This window comes from Anabrus simplex, chromosome 12, assembly GCF_040414725.1.
Source record: "Anabrus simplex isolate iqAnaSimp1 chromosome 12, ASM4041472v1, whole genome shotgun sequence".
In the NCBI taxonomy this organism is placed as follows: domain Eukaryota; kingdom Metazoa; phylum Arthropoda; class Insecta; order Orthoptera; family Tettigoniidae; genus Anabrus; species Anabrus simplex.
Window position 1 is genome coordinate 24,220,878 of NC_090276.1, and position 27,390 is coordinate 24,248,267.

The 27,390-nt window shown below is 40.7% G+C and overlaps 1 protein-coding gene across 1 annotated transcript in view; it reads left to right on the forward strand.

Annotated features, from left to right (window-relative positions):
• Nucleotides 1–27,390, forward strand: part of LOC136884059 (WD repeat-containing protein 27) — a 140,796-nt gene that overhangs the window by 11,125 nt on the left and 102,281 nt on the right. The window contains exons 4-5 of the mRNA XM_067156084.2: nt 5,566–5,700; nt 26,588–26,825. Of these exons, the coding sequence (XP_067012185.2) occupies nt 5,566–5,700; nt 26,588–26,825 (373 nt within the window). The remainder of the gene's footprint in view (nt 1–5,565; nt 5,701–26,587; nt 26,826–27,390) is intronic.

The following is a 27,390-nucleotide window of genomic DNA, read 5'->3' on the forward strand; positions in this document are numbered from 1 at the left end:
GGGAAACTGAAATATTTGTCCGAATGAGTAAATTTATAATACCAGTATAAATGGTCCGTTGTTGGACATTATAAATTTTCCAGCTAACTCATTCCTGGTTGCCAGCATTTCGTTCCAGTGTGCTAAGTTGGGCTCATCATTTGGTAAATAGCACACCCACCAAGGCGCATAGCTAGGGCAAACCGCGAAGGCCACTGCATAGGCTACTTGGAGCCACCTTCAGTGCCAATGCACTATGAGAGACTTAGTCTCATTACCAAAAATTGATGCCTACCTGGCCATCAGATGATAGGGAACCTGAAATATTTGTCCCAAATGAGTAAATTTATAATACCAATATAAATGGTCTGTTATTGGACGTTATTACAAGTTGTCCATTTAATGGCCGTATCGATGAATATAATCAAGAAGTTAGTAAAATAACCACCTAATCGATACTTTATTATTGCCTCAGGCAAAATTAAATATAAAATTAGCTCTTACAGGACATGTTTCGACCACTTAGTGGTTATTTTACTAACTTCTTGATTGGACGTTATACATTTTCCAGCTAACTCATTCCTGGTTGCCAGCGTTTCGCCCCTGTTTGTTCAGTTGGGCTCAACAGTTGGTAAATAACACACCCACCAAGATGCTTGGCTAGTGCTACGACCTTACGCCACCATAATATGAGGGCCTGTGTGGTACCACTCGACTGGTCATGTCGGAGCCAACGTTGTACTGCATCAATAATTTCTCCATCGTCCACGTAGTGTTTCCTGCGGAGTGCATCCTTCATTGGGCCAAACAGATGAAAATCAGAAGGCACGAAATCTGGGCTGTAGGGTGGATGAGGAAGAACAGTGTCCCCTGAAGTTTTTCGAGCTCCTGTCGGGTGCTGAGACTTGTGTGAGGTCTTGCGTTGTCATGGAGAAGGAGAAGTTCATTTGCATTTTTGTGGCTACGAACACAAACATCAGAAGTTGTTTCTTCAGTCTCCTTAGAATAGTAAAATACACTTCAGAGTTTTACCACGAGGGAGGACATCAAACAGAATAACCCCTTCAGAGTCCCAGAAGACCGTAGCCATGACTTTACTTGCTGAGGGTACGGTTTTGATAGTTTTCTTCTTGGGAGAGTTGATGTAGCGCCACTCTATATATTGGTGTTTTGTTTCCGGTTCGAAGTGATGAATCCATGTTTCATCACCTGTGACAATGTTTGATAAGAAATTGTCACTTTCAGCCTCATAACAAGCAAGCTATTCCGCACAGATGTTTCTACTTTGCTCTTTATTGTCTTTGGTTAGGTGTCGGGGATCCCAGTGGGAACAAATCTTTGAATACTCCAATTGGTGAAAAAGTGTGTGAGCACTACCAACAGAAACGTCAAGTTCAGCAGCGAGGTGTTTGACTGTGATCTGTCAATCACTTCGAATAAGGGTGTCTGCACGTTCCAACTTTGCAAGTGTCACAGCTGTGTGCGGTCGACTGGCATGCGGGGGACCAGACAGGTTTGCTCGACCTTGTTGTGATGATGAAAAACACCTCACCCAACGACTCCCCGTGCTTTTGTCCACTGCCAGGTCTCCGTAGATATTCTGCAAGCACCTATGAATATCTGTTATGCCCTGATTTTCCGCAAAAGAAACTAACTGCTCTCTGTTTGGTATGCACCTCCGTTACAGGCACCATTTTGAAGGCTAGTTATGGTGCTGTTAACTATCGGAAATTAATGAAACTCTACAAAACGAAGCGGGAATAGTGAAAAATGTCGCAAACAAAATTCCAATTAAAAAAAAAAAACTGAAATTGGTCAAGAAATAAAATGTGTTGCATTATATATTGAATGCTCCTTGTACTTTCTCTTAAAACAATAATCATCACCACGAACAGCTATTTGTTTCTTTATCAGGTAAAATCTTTTAAAAATGTTTTTCAGGTATTTTCTAAAAACCAATTCTTCATAAATTAGTTTTGACAGACTGAATTGCCTAACAGTTATCAATCAACACTATTATGCAGCACTGAGAGTTGAAAATGAGATACTGAGGAGAGCAGCTGGACAGACAATTGGGGACTGTATCAGGAACATCACCTCATGGACTTTAACGAATATGCTTTACTTTGCACCGACACAGATATATCTTTTGGCGAACGATGAGATAGGAAAGGCCTAGGATAGGGAAGGAAGTGACTGTGGTCTTAATTAAGGTACAGCCCCAGCATTTGCCTGGAGTGAAAATGGAAAACCACAGAAAACCATCTTCAGGACTGCCTGCAATGGGGTTCAAATCCACTATCTCCCGAATGCAAGCTGATGGCTACTACATGACCATGGGGCCCCTTGCTGAGTAATAGCTTTGTTGCACCTTGATTCAATCTCTCCAACTATACTACCATCCTGGGAGAATACACATCCTTGGAGAATACTTGAAATAATCTACCGGTTCCACTTTAATATTCCCAACCTGACATTCAATTCTCTTAGGTTTCTTCCGTATTGATATCACTTTGGTCTTGGAAAGGCCTAAAGAAATATTATTATTATTATTATTATTATTATTATTATTATTATTATTATTATTATTATTATTATTATTATTGTTATTGTTATTATTGTTCTTGATTCATTATGTCCAACTAAGGAGTGCATTTGAACTTATTAGAACGTTTTTTGTTTTTGTTTTTCTTCTTGTCTTCCCAGTATCTCTTCATCCTCTCACTGTGTTCATTTTTACGTTGTTCAGTCCATTCTCTATTTAGTCAACTAAGCTTTTGCAGAAAATTTGTGTTTGTGAATTAAGGTTCTGAATTTTAGTCTATCTTGAATGGTTTCTTCATTAATGCCAATTTCATTTAGGTCTTCACCAGTGGTGGCGCGTGACTTTTGTCACTGGGGGTTCAACAGAAGGAAAAAATCCCCCCTCAGTATCTCCTCTCCCCCCTGTCACCTGTGCCATGACTAAGTTCAAAGAATGGGCATAACGGTGAACATAATGTGCATGCCTAAAATCTTCCCTGATGAGAACTTGCACCCTGAATGGTGACCACTCATTACATTTGCTCCCATCATAACCTTGTGAAATCAACTTACCTGGACTATCCACAACTTTGCTCAAAGAAAATTTTAAACACTCTGGTATTGTCTTAGCATCATGACTAGAGGGTGAGAGGAAACCCCAGATTCTTTCAATTGGCTTACCGTTGGGAAGAACGATAACAAATTGTGCTGTAGTTGATATATCGGTGGTCTTATCTGCGATTACCGAAATGAAGTGCGCTGTGGTGATTTATTATTTTTTTTCTTTTCTCACGACAGATTTCATACATGTACAAAAGCAAATCATTCTGAATGTCTTTCGAGGTGCCTTTGAAAACAGTAGCTTTGGACAGATGGTCTCTTAATGCAACGTCAATTTCAGAACTAAAATTAACGAGGCCTCGAAATATGCCAGGATTCGATGATTCACTTGTTTCGTCATGCCCGCGAAGTGCCATCTCAAACGCGCCACAGAACTTTACACAGCACATAAGGACTTTTCCATACTTGATCGTTTTTTCTCTTCCCACAGACTGCCTGTAAGCACAGTCAAATTACCGACGGTAATCGTGTCTTCCCAGGAGATCGAATTGTAACTGGGCAAGCATATGAGATTTAGAACTTTTGTGTTTCTTTATTTTTTGGGGACAAATGTCCTAAATCTACCACTCTGACTTTGGTCCAAGTCCCTTCGCCTTCATCACTCATGAATCATAAAAAAGGAAAACAAATCAACATGTTAGTAATTTCGCACCCACAGATCCACTCGATTCTTTTATATATATATATATATATATATATATATATATATATATATATATATATCCATTCTGAATTTATTCACGATTTCATTTACTTTTAGGATGTCCGGCTCCATGGCTAAATGGTTAGCGTTCTGGTCTTTGGTCACAGGAGTCCCGGGTTCGATTCCTGGCAGGGTCGGGAATTTTAACCATGATTGGTTAACTTCCCTTGCACCCGGACTGGGTGTATGTGTCGTCTTCATCATCATTTCATCCTCATTATGACTCGCAGGTCACCTACGGGAGTCAAATCAAAAGACCTGCACCAGGTCTCGCCGGAGACCACACGTCATTATTAATATACTTTTAGGATGCCTCGTTATATCAAGATCAGGCATTGGACATCCGGCAACCTTAATTTTAATCTTAAGTTTACGGTCAAGAGAGAGAAGAAGAAGAAGAAAAGTTTGTCTTCTTAAGTATCATATCACGTTCAAACTCATTATGTAGCTCCTTACCTTTCCCGGGAAGAAAGATTATGGACGCAACTACAGTGCACAAAAATACACACACGGACAAAATATTGAAACTTCTTTATATCCTAAAAATTAAGTTTCTGAATGGCACAACAGTGCAGAAAAACACTCACACGCTTGCACAGCGTACAGTAATATTACGAATTATGATAACTGTTGCAAAAATTTGTGAACGCTAACATCAGACTTGAAAAACACAAGTAAACTTTAGGGATGTATGTTCGCACTGTTCACAATGTTGGTAACATCATTTTAAGAACTTCTATGGCTAGGCAATTCGCGTTTTCATTGGTATTACATTCCTGCTACTCTTTACCTCGGTGATTTTTAAGTTAATTTTCTCTCCAAAAAGTAAATATTCCAAAGAAGGCAAATGAATAGATGTTGTAAGTATTGATGCATTTGGGAAAAGGCATCAATTGGAATTTGGCGGTTTAATGTGACTGCTGGTAGTAATGATGTTCTTCAACACTAGCGCTAATTATGTGCATTATTTTCTGCTACGTAGATGAATTCCTGTAAGGGCAACAGATGGCAGGCACATACTTACCCCAACACAACTTGAGAGAGTGGCATATTGCACATGCGTAAACCACAGGTATTTGTTTCTGCGATATCCTGGTCTTGCGTACGTGCCGGCTGATGTTCCCCCACACCTTGCTACACCGTTCGCCCAGGTACGGACGGAGAGATCGCCTTCCAAGGGGGTTCATTTCAGACAAGTATCTAGCCACAGAACGTGCGCAGTTCACATGAATTGAAAGCCAGTATATTACGGATAGGTGGGCTAAGCAAGAGCTTCGAGTTTGACAAGGGAGTTATGAATATAAAGTAGTTGAGTATAATTTGATATAAACTGGAGGTTCATTGCTCCATTGCGCTATACCAGAAACCGCCACTGGTCTTCACTGTTCTCTTTTAGCCAGTTATTGTGATTTTTCATTGATAAAGCTAAGTTTAAAATTTTCTTTGTGAGCCTGTTTTTATCCATTCTATATAAGTGACCATAAAATTGCAATAGCTGTTTCCTGGTTGTATCTGTGATTTGTTTCTGTGACTTGATAGATTCCACGTGATTTTTTTTTTCCCCCATCCAAATTCCATTTTCGCATTTTGGACCTACGATTTTCTGAGAATTTTCCTTTCTTATTTATCGATCATCTTCATTCGAGATTTGCCATGAGATGCATTATTCCAGTGTATTATTATTATCTATTTTGTTAAAATTATATGATAAAAGAGTGAAAATAATTTTGTTTTTACAGATCTCAGATCAGGGTAGCATTAATGTTAGACATCATTCAAGACTGGAAACAAATGCTTTACAAGGCAATCTATGTACCTTCTCATCTGAACACCATGATATACTGGTGACTGTTGAAGATAGCTGCTTTTTTAAGGTTTGTGTTCATTAGCTGTTTTTATTTCTTGTATATGGTGAACTGTTTGAAATTACTGCAGGAACCAACAAATATAAATGTTGTAACTTTCCAGGGTTTTTTTAAGAGGATGCCTAACAACTTCATGACCAACAAGTAGGAGTAGTACAATGGTTGTAATCCACTTTGAGGTGGGGGTGCACAGAGGGCGTGGTCTGCGCTCTGATTTGTGGGTGGCGGGGGTGGAGGTGTGGCCTGTGCTCTGATTGGTGGGGGCAGGGGCGTGGCCTGTGCTCTGTTTGTTGGGTGAAGGGGGGCAGGGTTTAAGTGTGGCCTTTGCTCTGATTGGTGGTGCAGGGGGGTAGGGTGTGTGTTCTGTGCTCTGAGGGGTTTGGGGAGGGGAGGTGCATGCGTGCGTGCAGGGGGGGGAGCATGATGGGGGGAGGTGTGTGTGTGGGGGCGACAAGGGCGGCTCTCTCCCGCGCAGGTGGCATTGACCATCAACCCCCCACTCATCCTGGCGGGTGACTTTCACGGCAGGTGTGCTCTCCCGCTGAGTCAACAGTGTTCCCCCCCCCTTGTTCTTTTGCAGCTGTGTGTGGCAGGTGTGCTCTCTCGCTGAGTCAACATCGTTCCCTTGTTATTTTTTGTGCAGGTGTGCCCCTCCCGCTGAGCCAGCATCGTTTCCCTTGCAGGTGTGCTCCCCCACTGAGTCAGCATCGTTCCCCTTTGTTCTTTTGCAGCTGTGTGTGGCAGGTGTGCTCTCCCGCTGAGTCAGCATCGTTTCTCTTATTTTTAAAAATGCATGCACATGTGCCCTTCTCTGAGTCAGCATCGTTCCCCCTTGTTATTGCAGGTGTGCCCCTCCCACTGAGTCAGCATCGTTCCCCTTGTTATTTTTAAAAATGCATGCAGGTGCGCTCTCCCGCTGAGTCAACATCGTTTATCTCGTATTTTTAAAATGCATGCGGGTGCAGCAGGAGTGCTTAAGAAACAGAAGGTGTTATAAAATTAGAAGCGTTGTTGGCTTGCACGTGCACTTTCGGGGTGGGGAGTGCTCTGTCACCTAGCCAACCACCTGCAGTTTCATCACGCGCGCTCCCCTGCTAGTGAATAAGCGTGTAGTGCCTAGGAATAGGGGTAAGAGATGGAGTATATATGCTGGAGAGTTTTGTGGACTGTATTATAGAATAATCTCAGACATTGAACAGAATACTCTTCCACAGTAATATGGTACGAGTCAAACAGAGCTTGCCGCGATTCCATGAACCTCTGGACTTGAGGTTTAGCGGTAGCCTTCAGCAGCAGCAGGAGGAGATGCTGTCTACACCACCACCGATGCAGAGCTTTCCTCAAGTCCAAACACCATTGGACTTGAGCTGTAATGGTAACCTTCAGCAGCAGCAGCAACATCAGCAGGAGGAGGTGTTGTCTGCACCACCACCACCACCACCACACCACCTAAGCAGGGCTTTCCTCAAATCCAAACACAATTGGACTTGAGCTGTAATGGTAGCTTTCGGCAGCAGGAGATACAGACTACACCACCACCACTTCGTAGAGTCCAACCTCAGCAGCAGCAGGATGAGGAGGAGGAGATGGACTCCACTCTATGGCAGGGGGAGGAGGAGGAGGAGGTGCAAATAAATTATATGTATAGCCTCCAGCAGCAAGGTGATGACGAAGACATATATATAGTAAATCTTCCTAGTCTTTACAGCTTTCACCATGAGGTGGAGATCAACCACAGCCTTCAGGAGGAGGTGGAGGAAGAGGAGGAGCAGCACAGTGGTTCAATTCTAAAATGGATTGAGGAAGTGGTGCAAATGATAAGAAAAGAAGAGGATTAAGAGGAACTACAGAAAAAAATATTTTCTTCTTTAAGGAGGAAGAGGAAGAAGAACAAGACCCAGATGATGATGATAATGATGATGATGATGATGATGATGAAGAAGATAGTGATGATGATGATGATGATGATGAAAAGACATTTGTCTGAGAAATGAAATAACTTTTCAGTTTTGATACAGTAATTCAAAGGGGTGTGAGGAAATAAAGGATGAGGAGCAAGGGTGTTGAAAATCACCAAATTTAGAAAAAAGCGACAAAGGTGGCTTTTATATCTGCAAAAATTGTGAATGGGTAAACTTTTTAAATATTGTTTTGCATTTATGTATTTTTATTATATTTTGTGTAATATTTTTGTAAATATATAATTATTTTTTATATCTTTTTGTTTCTTAAACCTTTATCTATATCCTTTCATTATTACTAAGAACAGAAGGAAGGAAGAAGGGAAACAAAAAAAGCACTACATCTTTTTTAATTGTTTATTACAATCTATTCTTTACAAGACATTGGTTTCTTTAATCCAAGAATTATGAGAATCATCATACCCTAACCATTTCACAAACACTTTATTTCCTTTCCTTCGAAGTATGCGTTCCACTAGGTAGATGTCTGGATGTTTAGTCTTTTGCCATTTTTCTGTGTAGAAAGCACCAGCTACTAGATGTTGTTGATAATCTTTCAAGAGGTATGTTACAGGATTAGTACGTTGTACCTTATAAATAGTGAAGAGCTCAGTAGTTCAGTTCGCGGAGGGAAGCCGTGGTATTATGACGTCTTCGGATCGGCCACGGTATCGTGACTCACTCGCATCTTTTGAAAGGAGAACCCCCTCCGGTGTGTAACTGCGGTGACCATCTTACCGTGGTACACATCCTTACGGAGTGTATTGACCTGGTCGATCTTACCATATAGTTCTACACCTCTGTTGTCTTTTTTTTGTTTTGTTTTTTTTGTTTTTGTAAACAGTGTTTGTTTATGTGCATTATTTTGATGTAGTAAGGTAAAATCATGATGAATATAAGAACGAGTGTGAGGTGGTACTAGAGTGGGCAAGCTTCGCAATACCAAGCAACTGGTCTTAGGAATGATACCAGAGGAAACGTATTACACCGTAACTGATAAGTATATTCACCATCTTTAAAAAAGCAATGAGAGATTACAACTAAAATACCATGGCAGGGTACAATGGAAAAATCATGCATGGAAATAAGAGCTACGGCCTTTATCACATGTCACGGAAAGCATGTTCTTGGAGTGTACATATACAAATTAATAACACCTAATTCCTAGTATATTAAAACCACCGCCGTCTCAATCTCTATATACTACCTGCTCTGTACCCCGAGAATTGCGTTTACAGCAAAATTGCAGATGGCAGCACTTACTGCACCCAGAGCACATGTTGGTTAAATGAGAGTTGGTCCGTAACACCAATATAAAATGAAAAATAATCCTTAACATGTTACTAATTGAGAAGATAATGCACATACAGAAACTAACATTTCACATTTGAGCTTGGCTTAAGATATAGAAACGTAAAATAATTAAAATCTTACCAGTTACAGTAGATATATTGGGATCATCCCACTGCTGCATGGTACATACAAATTTCAGAATGTTCTTGACACGAGTAACAGAGAACTTTTCAGTCCTTTATTTGCTGTTATTTACCAGCAGTTGATGCAAAAAAATTCCTATCACTATTTCGCTGACCCTTTGTTCATGGCCAGATTTCAGGATATGTTTTATAGCACATGGTGCAGTGTGTGCGCTCGTCATGTCATTAAATCCACCACCCAATCTCACTGAACTAAATAGAGCTTCTATTCTGTCTCCAGAAAATCATCTAGTGAGAACATAAAATAACCGATTTTGTAACGGATAGGACACATATTCCACTGTAGATTTCACAGTTAGCGAGACGGCATCTGCCGTCTCATTAGTCAGACACTTCAGTTTTTCACGTTTTGATTCCAACCAAATTAATTTAACGTAATCAATGAAATCATCATTCAACCATTGTAAGTATTTTTCAGCTGGTGAATAGAAATACACACAGTCTGAATTGTTTTGCCAAAAGGCATTACAATAATAATTTCTGAACTAAAAGGGATAGATCGGAGACTTCTAAGCCTTTAACGAGGAAGTAGGCAGCAGGTCTAGAGAACTTCTTTCAAAGTCGGATTACAAGAAAACACAACAGTTTATTCGGGAGAGCAGGAGATTTTACAATATCTATACCGCATACACCTTCAACATTGAACACGCAAACAAACTTGTCACCGATTCGGTTCTAGAGGAGCCGTATCTAATTAGCCATTTAATCAGCGATCACTGATACACTCCTCTCTGTTGGTCTGTGAGTTTTACATTCAGCTCTAAGTCTTTCCTTCACTAATTGAGAAATTCTGACAAACACTATCAACATTTTCCATTTAGGCTACCTGTCCATAGTACGTTGTAACGGAGCTGACACTAAATCAGGAGTCCTGCCATATACGTAACCATTTGGGATAATATTCTCCACGCCATATAGTACAGCGTGATTTGTTCTGACTGTCCGGATTTTGTCTTGCGAAAATTATGGATTTGATTTTTTAAAACGGTCTTTTTCCTTTATATTTGGCTGCTTCCTTTACTTTATTCAGACAATCAATTTCTGGGTTGTCTTCTAATTGTCTCTGTAGTCTTTTAACGTCATTATGGTTAGTCATCACATGTTATCGCAGTCTCAGATTCTTGATCGGAGCCTCTAATGTCTGATTTTCTGATCACTGCTGTCATTTTTACACATTGGAATACTAACTTAGATTGATACATCGTTGTTCAAATGAATTTCATACTCATCATCCAATATATTTCCTGTGGTTGAAGAGCTTGTTTCATCAAGATATCTTCAGAAGAAATATCTTGTCGCTGTCTGGTCTTTCATGGAGCTATTTTTCTGGTTTGAAGGTAATGGGGTTAATGCGAAGACCAACTAGGCATGCTCTCTGGCTTCAATATATTTTTATTTTAGTTTTATCTTTTATCTCCTTCTCTAAAACTCAGGCTACACAACATGAAAATAATCGGATGGAATCCATTGATTAGCCTTGGTTGATCCTTGCCTTGATATAGCGTTAAGCCAATTTTTCAAAAATTCTTTACTTGGGGGGATAACAGGAATCCTCACACCTGAAGAATTTGGATTTCCTGCTTTGATATACAGAGAGGAACACAACAATTAATCATTTTAAAACCAGAGACACACACATAAATGCTCTATGCAAACACACTGGAACACAATAACGTAGTTACGGAGATAAGTTGGGTGCGTTAGCTCGCCCCCCTAGCGGAGGTTCGTGACACTAAGAGTTCACGCTGAGAAGCATGTTAAACGCATAGCGTAGAGCAGGCAGTATATAGGATTGAGACGGCAGTGATTAAAACAAACACCTATGAACTATTTAAGATCGACCTTTTAATTCCCAATTCGCTGGTGCACTCCCGTCTTCAGTCTTCTTTCTTCTTTCCCTGATGGTGTCTAGGTTTTTTCCCTGTTGGGAGTTTCCCGGGACTTAATCTCACTTGAAAGGTATTATGGCAAATTAGGGATCAGCGGTAGAGTGTCGGCCTCTGAATCCCAAGATAGCGGGTTCAAACCCGGCAGAGGTAGTCGGATTTTTGAAGGGCGGAAAAAAGTCCATTCGACACTCCATGTTGTGCGATGTCGGCATGTAAAAGATCTCTGGTGACACATTTGGTGTTTACCCGACAAAATTCATTAAATCTCAGTCATAGACGCCCAAGAGAGTTTCGGTTTACTCGATCTGCCATCTAGTGGGGGCCTAGAGTAAAACGAAACGTCGAAATTGACGAGCAGACAGCCAGATGGCGTCAAATTGAAATGTCTGCACACGGTAGCTGAGGCCATACAATTATTATTATTATTCTTCTTTCTTCGTTTCGGCCTGCTGTGGACCACGTTATTTCAACCGTTTGCATCCTTGAGCTTTAATTCTTCCCCAGTACTCACGCATTCTCGTTCTGTGAGCCTCCTTCCTTTCATCAGTCCACTTCTTGCCTGTTTTCAACTTTGGCACTGCTCCTGGACGTAATTTCCATCTTGCACAAGAGATATCCACTTATTCAACATCAAGAATTTCATTATGTGGTCTTCATTGAATCGAAATTCAGATTGAATCGAAATTCACAAAGTAATGAAATGGAGTGAAATGAATGAAAATGAATAGGTGGATCCTTCTGTTCAATTTCATTACTTGTATAGATATTCACATTCACTATAAAATGATCTTGTTTTAGTATCAGATGATCAGACAAATTCTGCTATTATGTGTTAACTCAGTATCCTTCCGTGGAATAGCTCTGGCCCATTTTTCAAAATGATTTCTATTCTTTGGTTGTGAAAAAATCGCATATCATCAACTGCTGTACGATAGCCTGACTTACTGCCAGGCACAACACAGAACGGCATGCTGAACTATTAAATTAATCAAGCTACATAAGATACATGCTTGAAGTACACAACACACAATGAACTAAGTTTAGGAATTGAAAGCAAAGAAAATTCAACTTATTCACTGAAATATCCCATAGAGTAATGTCTCCCGCACTTTTCTATACCCGGCTTACCGGAATTACTGGAGCAGATGTTGGATATAATCGCTTGCAGTGCTTGCAGTGGCAGGACCACAAACTACCATGCTATAACGGCTGAGTCCTCACACTTGGTCTTAAATTCATCATGGTAAAATAATAGTGTTTCTTATTACGTAGCAAGATTATATGTTTTTGGCTTCTGGTGTAGAAAATGTTGGCAATTTATTTGACAGTGCTTCTCTGCTGACCATAATTCACTAAGGAAAATAACAGTGGAGGAAATCTCTGTTATTCATTTGGACAGTTGGCTGAGTTGACCATGTGGTGTTTATGTTTAATATTCCTGCTGCTACGAGGTATTGAAGGTTACCGTATAATCCCGAATACCACCTGCACTTCTTTTCCCCAAAATATTGGTTCTAAATCTTGGGTGCGGATCGTATTCAAGCCGTTCATTCTCGTAAATATTTACTACGTTTACATGGAATTTTGAAATAGATTTGAATACAGTTACCATACTCAATATACTATATGTAAATGGGCATTCGGGTCTTATTTTGTTTTAGTTGCATTCTAGAAAATAAGATCAATTTTTTTCAATACGGTTACAGAGGCATGTAAACACGAAATGTAAGGTAATGAAATATGGTAAATCAAAGAATATGGGTAAATATGCGATAAATATGAAAGCCGCTGCTGCAGATGCTCGATTGTCATTTGTTTCACAAGTGTTGCTGGCATGCTGGGTGCGCGAATAGCTGATCTCACGGGATATCGTAATTTGCAAGAGTCGAGACTGTTGGTTACGGAAATCTACCTCGCTCACATTAAAGTTCCGTATCTGTTTAAAGTTAAAAACTTCATAATTGATCCATATTGAACTGAGAACATCTCTCTTTTTAGCATTGCGATTCCGTATCTGTACCGTGAAAATGCTGTCTCGATATTAAGCGATGAATTCAAAACGGCGTCTGCGGTCATTTACTGTGGGTGAGAAACTTAATAATTGTAAGCGAAGCTGAAATATACCAAAATCGTGGCGTTGGCAGAAAGTACGATATTGATGAATCGTGTATTCGTGATTGGCGGAGGACGAAGGAAAAGCTTCTAAAAAGTAACGGCGATCGCAGAGCGTTCCACGAGCGGAGTGCAGTGTTTCCGGAAATTGAAGAACAACTCCACAAATTTGTGATAGGAAAACGTGAGTTAGGATGTGGTGTTTCTAGTGAAATGTGTCAATTGAAAGCACTTGATGTCTCAAAAGAACTCAAAACACAGGGTTTTACTGCAAGTCGCGGATGGTTCCGCATTCGGAGACGTACGTCTATTTCACAATGTCTCCCTGGGGTGTATGAAGAAAAATTAACGGCCTTTCAGCGTCATATTATTCATTTGAGGAAGCAAAATTCTTATTTCCTCTTGCAAATTGGGAATGCTGACCAGACACCTGTCTATTTTGAAATGCCGTTGGAAAATACAGTGGATACGAAGGGTTGTAAGTAAACATCAGAACAAGCGGTAGTGAAAAGCAACAATGCACGGTAATGTTGTGTGTATTAGTGGATGGAACCAAACTCCCTCCATATGTGTTCTGAAAAGAAAAATACTTCCGAAAGGAAACTTGCCGTCCGGTGTTATTGTTAGAACACGAGTCCGGCTGGATGGACAGTGCGTTAGTTGACGACTGTGTGAAGTGCGTTTGGCAACGTTTTCCAGGAGCTTTGTTACAAAAATGAAACATGCTTGTGTTGGACAGTTACCGAGGATATACAACTGACGCCGTAAAAGATATGATGGGGAAAGGAAAAAACCGATCTTGCGATAATTCCCGGAGGACTCGCTTCTATTCTACAGCCATTGGATGTGTGCGTGAACCAGCCTTTCAAAACTGCAATGGAACATTTGTACACCGAATGGATGTCTGTTGGTGATCACGTGTTAACACCAACCGGATGAGTGAAGAGGCCTGAAGTGGGACTAATATGCAGCTGGATCAAGACCACATGGGCGCGCTTTCCCAACGATCTAGTGTCCAAAAGCTCTAAGAAATGTGGAATTTAAAATTCAGTGGACGGTAGTGAGGACGACTATTTGTGGAAAGATCCTATGGTGAAACTTCAGATGACAACGGTAAATTGTGAATGATCTGAGTATTGGACCAATTTTATTTATGATTTTTGTAATGATTTTATTAATTGTAAGCTGTTTGAATTTATGTTTGTGGTATATTTGAAGAAAATTAAATAGGTATGTAAGTTATTAAAATTTAGGATGCGGGTCTTATTCGGTGGTGGGTGGTATTTGGGATTATACAGTATTTTTTTATAAACTGGCCCAAATAGGGTATTATGAAATCATGGACTGATTTATAATGGCAACCACTATTTTATGGCACAGCTGTTTTTATGCACTACTGGAGAGGAATATCAGCAGTTTTGTAAATTAGAATTACATCTCTTGTTGAAGCTCTCCCATAATCGTGCAACACATAATTATTCTAATCATTGTAGCTGACTTCTGTTATTGTTCCTTCAGTGCTGTTGATTTGTTCCTGGATAAGTGCAATAGCAATTCATGTATGTTGGGAATACAATCCAATCTGCCAACAGCAGTTTTGTCTCCATGATGCTTGGTCTTTGTTCTGCCTTTTTCATAATTGGCCAGCTTTCAGGGATGGTGTCTGTGTTTTTGATTTCAGATAGTCTTTCACTGAACAATCACAGGTGATGCCTGTCAACATTTGCCTCCTCATCTAGGCTGCATTAATTCTTGCATTCACTTCTTTGATAAGTGGTCATCGTCTTCAGTTGTAGTTCCAATATGTTTAAACTTTGTTAACATTGTTGCTTTCATGGCCCGTTCTTGTAGACTTGACTGGTACACAAGGGTGTCTTTTACAACAATGAGGGTTTAAATTTAAGATTGTTTTACCGTTGGAGCTGTATTGGTACACTCGTTCATCACCAGGTGACTCGCTGAATGCAAGCACAGCACTCCAAGTGGGAGCCGATGACAACATTAAGCTCCAGTTAAGATGTTCATCACACTGGAGCTGTACCTTAATTAAGGCCACACTCCCACTCCTAGCCCTTCCCTATTCTATTGCCATAAGACGTATCTGAGTCAGTGCGACATAAAGCAACTTGTAACAACAAAAAAAACAAAAAAAAATTAGGATCTTTGAAGAGCTGCAAATCTAGTAAAGAATCTCTCCCAAATGTCGGCTGAGGGTCATTTAGAGCGTGACATGAATCTTCCGTTTGCTTCTTACATTCAGAATAAGTTATCACTCCCCTTTATACACTGAATGGCTAAAAGTCATGGGAAGACACTGAATGTGATGTTAATAACGAGCTGCTCCTCTGCGAGCCCTCAAAATATCAGCAATAAGGCGAGGCACCTACTCTACAAGGTGTTGGAATCGGTCTGGAGAGATCTGGACCCACGCATCTTTCACTGCTAGCCACAATTGGTCTTGTGTAGTTGGTGCGGGGTTCAGGGAGCGTACACCAGCATCCCATAAATGCTCAATTGGATTAAGATCGGGGGATCTGGAGGGCCAGTCCACGGTTGTAACTTCACTGGAGTGTCCTCCAACCACCTGCGTGCCACCACAGAGCGGTTACATGGCGCATTGTCCTGTTGAAACACGGGATCTCCATCAGGGTACTATAGAGCCAGGAAGGGATGCAGGTGGTCTGAAAGAATGTGCACCTGTCAGTGATTCCTGCAGCCGGACACTGGGGCCTAATTGCGGCCATGAGAACGCCGCCCAGACCAAAACTGAGCCACCTCCCGCCTGGACACAACCTTGTTGATACGCAGGATCCATAGCTTCGTGGGGCATACGCCATACTTGCACGCGGCTATCAGCTCAGTACAACTGGAACTGGGATTCATCGGACCATACCACATGCCTCCACTGTTCCATGGTCCATTGCCGAGGTTCGCGGCCCCATACATTTCGTTGAGCTCTGTGTCGAGGTGTCAGCAAAGGGACACGAGTTGGTTTTTGCCGGGGAAGTCTACACGGTGCAGTTGCCTACTGACAGTCATGGTAGAAAAGGGTTCCTGCTTCCCAACATTCAACTGGGCGGTGATTTGACTCACAATAGCCCGTCGAGCGCCCAGTAAGGCTCTGCGGAGGCGACGATGTCCGTTCGTGAAACACCGATGGTCTTCCCATTTGGCAATTTACGCAGGTGGTAACATTGTCTCTGCGATACTGAAGATCCACCCTCGACACTGTTGACCTCAGAAACCCAAATTCGCACATAATCTCCGCAATGCTATGACCCATGCGCCGTGTGCCGATGATCATCCCACGTTTAAAATCGGTTAACTCGCGGCGTGTTCTTCACGACACTGGAGTCTGTGAGAGACTGCTCAGCTACACCGCAGCTAGCCACAATGCTCAGGGGTCATACACGGCACATTTTATAATGGGGCACCCCTTCCCCGTGACTTTTGGTCACTCAGCGTATATCAGGAGGTGTGATTCCATTAAGTGGATAGAATTTCTGAACAATTGTTGGTTTAAGGTATCCTGTGATAATTTGGATTATTATAAATTCTTATTGGTGTGATACCAAGTATTCAGTTTTATTTTTGTTGATTTAATTTTAGTCTTTCTTTTCAAAACGAAATATTACTCTTTTGGTTGGAAAGAAATTTTTTTGGTAATGTTTTATTTATATGCATTGTTTAAGATCTATTATTAAAGTCATCCACTTTCTTTTTTTTTTAAAAAACAAAAGTCAACTGAAGAGGAAAGAAATTAAGTTATAAATAGAGAACTTAAATTATACACATACAGAGAGAGAATTTAAAATTTTGTAATTTATACACTATCTGATCAAAAGTATCTGGAAACCTACTCGAAACTGACCTGTGAATATTTCTTGGTTATAGTAGTCGGTAGATGACATTAATGGGGTGCGGGTGTGGAATGGGGTACTGTCCACCAAGTGTCGGGATGTCTCTGAAGAGATTGCAACTGGTCAAAATTTCTGTAAATCCTTAAAATCCTTACACGTTTGGCATGCTGTGTACTGTTATGAGAGGACCAAGTTCCTCCCATGAATATCATTCCACCTCCACCAAATTTCACCAAGGGCACTGTATGGACTAGTATGTCTTCTTTGCCTGGCATTCACCACACAAAAACCCTACTGCCAGACAACCATATAGTGTAGCCTGATTATTCACTCCAAATCCTGCATCTCCAGTCTTCCATACCCTTCTTTCAGATAAGCTGAGAGCGGGTAAAGGAACTATGAATGTATGAAAGACTTACCTGTGTGTCTCTTGGAAAGAAGCAGTATTATTATGATATCTTAGTATTAGCCATGTTATAACAACACACTCCTACTTACTGAAGGGAGAACCCCCACTCGGTGTGGATTTGCAATGGCCTTCTGACTGTAGCACACATTCTTACGGAGTGCATGGACCTGGCGAATCTACACCGTAATCTAAAGCTTCCAAGTACCATCTCCCTCATTTTATGAGATGACAAGCAGTCTGTAGACCTCATCATCCGTTTTATGAAGGATTGTGGCCTGTTTTATCATGTTTAAAAGTGAAGTTGGTGGACTGAGTGGCTCAGACTGTTGAGGCACTGGCCTTCTGACCCCAACTTATTAGGTTCGATCCTGACTCAGTCCGGTGATATATGAAGGTGCCCAAATATGTCAGCCTAGTGTTCTAAGAGTTCTAAGACTTACTTGCACGTAAAAGAACTCTTGCAGGACTAAATTCCGGCACCTTGGCTTCTCCGAAAACCATAAAAGTAATTAGTTGGAATGCAAAGCTAATATTAACCAGTGTTTCGTCTTAGGTCTGACACTAGACTCTTCAGAGTGGGATGTGTCAGACCCTACCCACTGACGCTGGGTGTCTGCAGGTGAACTTATCAGAAGCCTATATAAGAGGCACAGTCTGATAACTGCATGCGGGAGATAAATCTCCACAATGGATTTTTGAAGGGCGGAAAAAAGTCCATTCGACACTCCATGTCGTACGATGTCGGCATGTAAAAGATCTCTGGTGACACATTTGGTGTTTACCCGACAAAATTCATTAAATCTCAGCCATAGACGCCCAAGAGAGTTTCGGTTTACTCGGTCTGCCATCTAGTGGTGGCCTAGAGTAAAACGGAACGTCGAAATTGACGAGCAACAGCCAGATGGCGTCAAATTGAAATGTCTGCACACAGTAGCTGAGGCCATACGATTATTATTATTATTATTATTATTATTATTATTATTATTATTATTATTATTATTATTATTATTAATGGAATTATTGCCCGCCTAGTAATTCTGAATGGAAAATTCTAAATTCCCATAGAGGGAGCATTAATATGTTTTAAATTTTTCTTTTGTTGTTAACTACGCTTTTATTCTGTTGACTATGTTTTTACCTCTGGTCTCGAAAGCCAAGAATAATGGCCAAGAGGAATTGTCATGCTGACCACACGGCACCTCGCAATCTGCAGGCCTTTAGGCTGAGCAACGGTCGCTTGGTAGGCCAAGGCCCTCAAGGGCTGTAGTGCCATGGGGTTTGGGTTTTTATGTTTTTACCTCTCTTTGTGCATTTTTTAATATGTTTTCAGCTTTGAAGTTGAATAATGATTTTACTTCTAAGTCAGTGCACTATTCATTTTTATCACATTTTTAAAATTCTATCATATTATAGGAAAATAAGGCATTGCAAATTAGATCCACTGATTATTTTAAATTCATAATCATTTTTCTCATCATTATCATCTTATTTATATCGTAGCCCAGTGAGTAAAAGTTTAATCTATCATTTTTGTTTTGTTACAACACGTATCATCAGGGGGCCGATGACCTACATGTTAGACCCTTTAAGCAACAAGCATCACCAGGCGAGTTGGCCGTGCGGTTAGGGGCGTGCAGCTGTGAGCTTGCATCAGGGAGATAGTGGGTTTGAACCCCACTGTCGGCAACCCTGATGATCTTTTTCTGTGGTTTCCCATTTTTACACCAGGCAAATGCTGGGGCTGTACCTTAAGGCCACGGCCACTTCCTTCCCACTTCTAGCCCTTTCCTATCCCATCGTCGCCATAAGACCTATCTGTGTTGATAAACTTAACCACAATAGGTAGTTATTTGATCCTGTATTGACTTGGTTTTAATCTATTAAATAAACTATTTAAAATAGTTTATGTTGGGTCCACCTTGTCAATACACTGTTAATGATTGAAAATTTTTTATTTTATCATACATGTTTCAGGAAAAATATCCATTCCTTTTTTTTTTTTTTATTCCATGAATTGACATCACTGATGAAACTGTTTTAAATAGTTTCTTTAATAGAATAAGACCTATCTGTGTCGGTGCGATGTAAAGCAACTGGCAAGAAGCATCATCATCATCATCCATTTGTCCACAGACCAGTGGTGGTACTTTTTACACCAGCAAATGCGGTGAAATATATAGTTTAAGGGTGGATATCTGAGCCTTGAACTCCACACCTTGTTCTTCTGGTGCACAATGGCACTGCAGAATTTAGGGTTGTGTTATTTTCTCATACCACCTTCTTCAGTGATGGTAGTCCCTCTCCGTAAACCTACGCAGCCGTAATTTTGATGTGGTTGTCTTTCCCCATTTCCACTTTACAATATATCCCCAAAAGCCAACTTGGGCAATCTGAGAAGAGCGGACTGGCCCTGAATGATTGCTTATTGTTGTGGCAACCCAATAACCGATCCACAATCAAAGTCACTAAACTCCCTTGCTCCACCCATTCTGCAGGCATTTTGTGGCATTGGACATCGTAATATTTAACGTGGGTCAGTGTAGACTATAATTTGAGCGACATATTGCATTATATTACAAATAGTCGTAAACAAATCTATTAATCCTAGTTTAAATTTTTTTTCACATCTTTAGTACATATATGTCTTAATATTTATCAGCAGGAATGCAGAGTGATAGATTCATACAAACTTTAACTAAATTTTAACGAACTGTGTGTTAACCCTTTTAGTGTCGGCCAGGCAAATGCTGGGGCTGTACCTTAATTAAGGCCACGGCCGCTTCCTTCCAACTCCTAGGCCTTTCCCATCCCATCGTCGCCATAAGACCTATCTGTGTCGGTGCGACGTAAAGCAAATAGCAAATTTTAGTGTCGGGCAATAATGTGTGCTGTTGTGCCCTGACTTACCTTGTCTACCGGCCATTCACATTGTACTACCATCTGCCGGACTTGTTCTCCACTGACTGACCAACATTTTGAACAATCAGCTGACTCTCCCGCTCACCTGATGTCGCTCTAATGTCTCACACATACTAGAATGAACTGTCGATCTTAAAAATACGCCTCACCTTGCCCAGTTGGGCGGGTTGAACGAGAGGCCATTTCCCGCTGGATGTGCGAGCACACCACACTGGACAGAGCTGGTTTTCTAGTCCCTTTGACTGCTGCTGTTTTGATATAGATGTTGATTCCCACAGGGAATCTGAAATATTTGTCCGAATGAGTAAATTTATAATACCAATATAAATGGTCCGTTATTGGACATTATAAATTTTCCAGCTAACTCATTCCTGGTTGCCAGTGTTTCGCCCCTGTGTGCTAGGCTGGGCTCATCAGTTGCTACCTAGCACACCTACCAAAACGCTGGCTAGTGCATACCATGGAGGCCACTGCGTAGGCTAATTGTAGTCACAGGGAGTCAACATCTATATCATCTGATGGCCAAGCAGGCATCAATTTTTGGTAATGAGACAAAGTCTCTCATAGTACATTGGCACTGCCGGTGGCTACAGTTAGCCTACACAGTGGCCTCCACGGTATGCACTAGCCAGCGTCTTGGTAGGTGTGCTAGGTACCAACTGATGAGCCCAACCTAGCACACGGGGGCGAAACGCTGGCAACCAGGAATGAGTTAGCTGGAAAATTTATAATGTCCAATAACGGACCATTTATATTGGTATTGCTTCTGTTTTGGTTTCAGGTGAGACATAGAGATCAATTAATGCAAAACATCATGCATTCATATTTCTGAATAATGATGGAATTGGGAGAGTCATGCAATTGCACGGCACCAAACTACTTCACCCTTCAAGGAAATTTTATCTTCACGTGCCTGCCGTTACTCCTATTAGGACTCTTTTCGCGTCAGTCGTGTCTCTCGGTTCCCTCATTCCCGTCGTGCCTCCACCACTCATCTTGTTTGAAATTTTGTACGATTGTACGGTATTACAGTAGGTATTTAAAATTTAGACCTGACTTGTAATGAACTTAACTATCATTTGATCGATCTCACTGTTGATTCTTTTGAATTGTGTTACTCATTCAGTAAAATTTATATCGTTTGTTAACGATTTGGCATAAGACTTTCCACGTCTGTGCATCTGCATTGACTGTATAATGTATTTAAACTAAACACGTACCATACACTTTCAGTATTTGTCCCAGTATTCATCAAATTATATTTGTTATGCTTTGTACCTGCTGGTCGGTTGTGTACACACACGTATATCTATTCTATTCGTATATCTATTCTAGTAAAAGGTTTTTGTTATGTTTTTCCAACCCTTGTCCCGTTTCCCTGCGGGGTCGGGTATGAGGTGAGATGAATCTGTCGTGGCGGGTTTTTATGACCGGATGCTCTTCCTGACGTCAACCTCTTCAGAGGAGTTAATGAGATGAAATGAATGACGTGATATATGAAATTTTTTTTTTTTTTAACTTTGGAGAGACTTGAACTGAAATTAACATATGGTAAAATACTTTTAATGAAGTTGGTTTTAAAGATATTACAGTAAGTGAGGAAATTTACAATTGGTGAAAGTATTAGTGATATTGACATTGACATTTCATGTGTATGTAAATCAGGTGGCTGATTCTATTTTAAGGTCAAGATAATGGCTGATGATGCCTAAATACAAGGCGAAACATGTACCATTTTAGTTAACATGCCAATGTAAATCAACTAAGACAAGACTTATTGTATTGATTAGGTGGTCAAATTAATAAATTAACTTATTGTTATTATTCCAATGCTTTTACGAGTCGCTTGTAAACAGGTCAAGGAACTTCAAATATCACTCTGAGTATCAGTATACAGAAAACAAACGAATGTTGTCAGAACATGGTAGCTTGAACTCTCTTTAATGGTCGTGTCAAGATTAGGTGCGATTTTCAGTCTAGAAGCTTATCAAAAAGTAAAGAAACCATGCGTCTCTCAGAGCGACCCTGGCAAGTTTTGTTCATTTTTTTAGGATAGTTCACTGTGACTCTGGCACTAAGAAGGTTAAAATGGATATCATGTTAACTCCTCTACCACCATGTTTTACTGTATGTTTGTCCAATAAATTTTAAGATACGCTAATTTGTATTTATGTTTATATTTTTTATAAGTGATACTCGCGTAAGGGGAGATAACAAGGAAGAGATAGGAGATTATAGAGTGTACTTGACGGGTGTTAGAAAGGGAAGGGCAGAGTCTGGGGTAGGGCTGTTCATCAGAAATACTATTGTATGCAACATAGTTTCTGTTAGGCACGTAAACGAGCGAATGATGTGGATGGATTTGGCAGTTGGAGGAATTAGGATGAGAATTGTCTCAGTGTATTCACCATGTGAGGATGCAGATGAGGATGAAGTTGACAAGTTTTATGAAGCATTGAGTGACATCGTAGTCAGGGTCAACAGCAAGGATAAGATGGTGCTAATGGGCGATTTCAGTGCGAGAGTTGGAAGTAGAACTGAAGGATATGAAAGGGTTATTGGTAAATGTGGGGAAGATATGGAAGCTAATAGGAATGGGAAGCATTTGCTCGACTTCTGTACTATGGGTTTAGCAGTTACGAATACATTCTTCAGGCATAAGGCTATTCACCACTACACACGGGAGGGTAGGGGTACCAGATCCATAATAGACTATATCTTAACCGACTTTGAATTCAGGAAATCTGTTAGGAATGTACGGGTTTTCTGGGGATTTTTTGATGATACAGACCACTATCTGATCTCTAGTGAACTAAGTACGAAGGTCGATCAAATATAAACAGGATTATTGTTCCTGAACATCAAGAATTGTTAGGACTGGCGCCGCACTTCTGGTTTGCTTAGGTGGGACCGTTAGGAGTGGGGTGTGTGCTGTTAGATATTAGGACGAGAACGTGTGCAAAATTAGCAACACGATCGCCATCCTCGGACCAGCATTACAGATGAAAACACTTTTGCGGTTAAAGGGATTATTGATGACGATCGGCAGATGAGAGTATCAGAAATTGCAGACCAAGTTGGAATCAGTTATGGGAGCTGTTGAGCAATCATTACAAACAACCTACAGTTTCGTAAAGTGTGTTCAAGGTGGGTCCCTCACCTTTTGGCTGAAATCTGAAGTTGAGACATTTGGAGGTCTGTCAGAGGTTTACAGCAAGGATTGCGGAAGAAGGTGATGCAGTTTTTAGATTTCCATTTGTTCAGACCGCTTAAAGAAGCTCTAGGAGGGCAATGGTTTGAAGATGATGTGTGGAAGACTTCGTGCGCAACTGGCGGGTGACACGACCCTGTTCTGTTTACGATGAGGGCATCAAAAAGCTGCCCATACACTGGGACAAATGCATTTCCAAAGCAGGAAACTATGTGGAAAAGTAAATTGTAATTGCCTGTGTTTTTCAATAAATTAATTTAAATAAAAAATAAAATTCTGTTTATATTTGATCCCCCCTCGTATCTCTAGGCCTAGGATAGAGAAAGTGAAATCTGTCTGCAAACGAATAAGGATAGAAAATCTCCAGGACGACGAAATTAGACAGAAGTACATGGATATGATTAGTGAGGAGTACCGAACAGTGGACAGTTAAGCAGGTTCAGGATATAGAAAGAGAATGGATGGCATACAGGGATGCTGTAGTAGAAACAACAAGGGAATGCCTAGGAACAACTGTGTGTAAAGGTGGGGAAAAGCGAACATCTTGGTGGAATGATGAAGTGAGAGCAGCTTGTAAAAGTATTAATTAAGAAGGCTTATCAGAAATGGCTCCAAACAAGGGCCGATGCAGACAGGGAATTGTACGTTAATGAAGGAAACAGAGCGAAACGAATAGTTGTTGAATCCAAAAGAAGTCGTGGAAAGATTTCGGAAAGCAGCAGGGAGACCTTTCTGGACGGTAATAAAAAAAATCTTAGGAAGGGAGGGAAAAAGGAAATGAACAGTGTTTTGTGTAATTCAGGTGAATTCATAATAGATCCCAGGGAATCACTGGACAGGCATAGGGAATATGTTGAAAATCTTCTCAATGTAACAGGTAATCTTCCTGGTGGTGTCGCAAACAACCGAGCTCATGGGGAGGAGGAAAATGATGTTGGGGAAAATATGCTTGAGGAAGTGGAAAAGGTGGTAAATAAATTCCATTGTCATAAGGCAGCAGGAATAGATGAAATTAGACCTCAAATGGTGAAGTATAGTGGGCAGGCAGGGATGAAAAGGCTTTATAGAGTAATAAGATTAGCATGGATTGTTGGTAAGGTACCTTTATTTGGGCAAAAGCAGTAATTCTACCTATCTGTAAGCAAGGGAACAGGAAGGATTGCAACAACTATCAAGGTATCTCATTGATTAGTATACCAGGCAAAGTATTCACTGGCATCTTGGAAGGAACGGTGTGATCAGTGGTTGAGAGGAAGTTGGAGGAAAACCAGTGTGATTTTAGACCACAGAGAAGCTGTCAGGATCAGATTTTCAGTATGCACCAGGTAATTGAAAAATGTTATGAGAGGAAAAGACAGTTGTGTTTGTTTCATAGATCTAGAGAAAGCATATTACAGGGTACCAAGAGAAAAGATGTTCAGCATACTGGGGGACTATGGAATTAAGGGTAGATTGTTAAAATCAATCAGAGGCATTTATGTTGCCAATTGGGCTGCAGTGAGAATTGATGCTAGAATGAGTTCTTGATTCAGGGTACTTACAGGGGTTAGACAAGGCTGTAATCTTTCACCTTTGTTGTTCATAGTTTACATGGATCATCTGCTGAAAGGTATAAAGTGGCAGGGAGGGATTCAGTTAGATGGAAATGTAGTAAGCAGTCTGGCCTGTGCTGGCAATTTGGTCTTAATAGCAGATGGTGCCGAAAGCCTGCAGTCTACTGTAATGTCTTGGAACTTGAAAGTAGGTGCAATGAGTATGATATGAAAATTAGCCTTTCAAAGTCTAAATTGATGTCAGTAGGTAAGAAATTCAACAGAATTAAATGTCAGATTGGAGATACAAAACTGGAATAGGTAGATAATTTCAAGTATTTAGGATGTGTGTTCTCCCAGGATGGTAGTAAGTGAGATTGAATCAAGGTGCAGTGAAGCTAATGCAGTGAGCTTGCAGTTGTGATCAGCAGTAATCTGTAAGAAGGAAGTCAGCTCCCAGACAAAACTGTCTTTACATCGGTTTGTTTTCAGACCAACTTTGCTTTACAGGATCGAAGGCTGTGTGGACTCGCGATATCTTATTCATAAGTTAGAAGTAACAGACATGAAAGTAGCGAGAATGATTGCTGGTACATCGAGGTGGGAACAATGGCAGGAGGGTACTCAAAATGAGGAGGTGAAGGCTAAGTTAGGAATAAACTCAATGGATGAAGCTGTACGTATAAATTGGCTTCGGTGGTGGGGTTATGTGAGGTGAATTGAGAAGGATAGGTTACCTAGGAGAATAATGGACTGTCTTATAGAGGGTAAGAGAAGTAGAGGGAGACCAAGATGATGATAGTTAGACTCAGTTTCTTACGAGAGAGGGAGAGAGAGATTTATTAAGAAATAAATCGTCCGTCCTCCAATGAGGGTGACAATTCGTATCCGGAATACAGTGGAAATTTAATAATTAATGCTGTATTCTTCTTTTTTTTTCCAGGGTTAATGGTGGAGGAATGTTAATCACGTTCTCGGGTATAGATGGCAACGAATGATTTGTAGAGAGTCCCTCAGTATCTGTATTACTATTTTTTCTATTTCGCAGAATGGAACTTTCAGATTTTGTGGGAAGGTCCATGTGTAGAACTAAATGAGGGCACAGCACTAATTGCAAATAGAGGATTGTGGCAACATTTAGTAAATTCACAGAGGCTTGCAGACTGAATGCTGAAAGACATAACGGTCTGTAATAATGATGTATGTGTGTGTGTCTATTAAGCTGGGGATGGCACAAAAAAGGGTCAGTACTAGTTCTGAATAAAGTTTAGTCGTGTAAATAGAGTTGTGTTGATCAGGAGGAACATTCTTTCCAATTCTTCTTTGTCATCATAGAGCCCTTGTCTACCCTATGTAGCTGCATCGGTGGTTTTAGTGATATACTGTATAGTCTCTGATTTACATGTACAGAGGATTGTCCAGATACTTCTGATCAGATAGTTCATGTTATGAAAACTTGTAATTACTGTTGTTTGATGTAGTGATGTTGAACAATTGTTTTGTCTAGGTATGGAATGTGCAAACAGTGACTCTGACTTATCAATCCCATAGACTGGGTATGTATACTATAACCTACTGTACCTTTTCCAACCATCCATCCTGGCTATTACTTGGAACTAACGGGGGTGTGATCCATGTATATAAAGTGAAGAAAGAAGGTCAGCCATGTTGTGTGATGAAGGCAAGCGTCGGCAAGGAATTTACTAAGAGCTCCAGGCCAAGTACTAGAGGTGGTGAAGAAAGAGGTATATTGATAATATATTTGATGAAATGCACCTAGATAGAGCACAACCTTGTATTGTAAACTGCAGGATCTTTATTTTATTACTGTGCAGTAGCAGAACTCAAGCCCTAGCACTCGTCTGCTGGCCGTTGAAGTGTGCCCTATGTTTGCATGCTACTCAGTGTCAAATAACAGTACTAGAAAGTTATTTCTGGTAAAACTAAGAGACATAAAAGGGGTTATCAAAAAAGTTTCCGTTTTATGGCCGTACAGTCCTGAATTGCCGTGAGCAGTGAGGCACACGTCCCACCGACATACCCGATTGAAGATACCCGTGTGGTAAAGCACTGTGTCCCGCTTACCTGGCATTGAAGAAGATGCTCAAAGTGACGTTCCTCAGCTCTCTAACACATCTGACACCTCATAAACAGATTTAGACACATTCATCGCATGAAATAAATTTCACTTTAAAGCATTTATTGTCGATGGTATAATCTTGTGAGAAGTCTGTAACTGCCTGCTGCACATCCTCACCTTACAGGAAGCATCGACTCTTCAAGGCCTTTTTTGAGGGGACCGACGGGCGT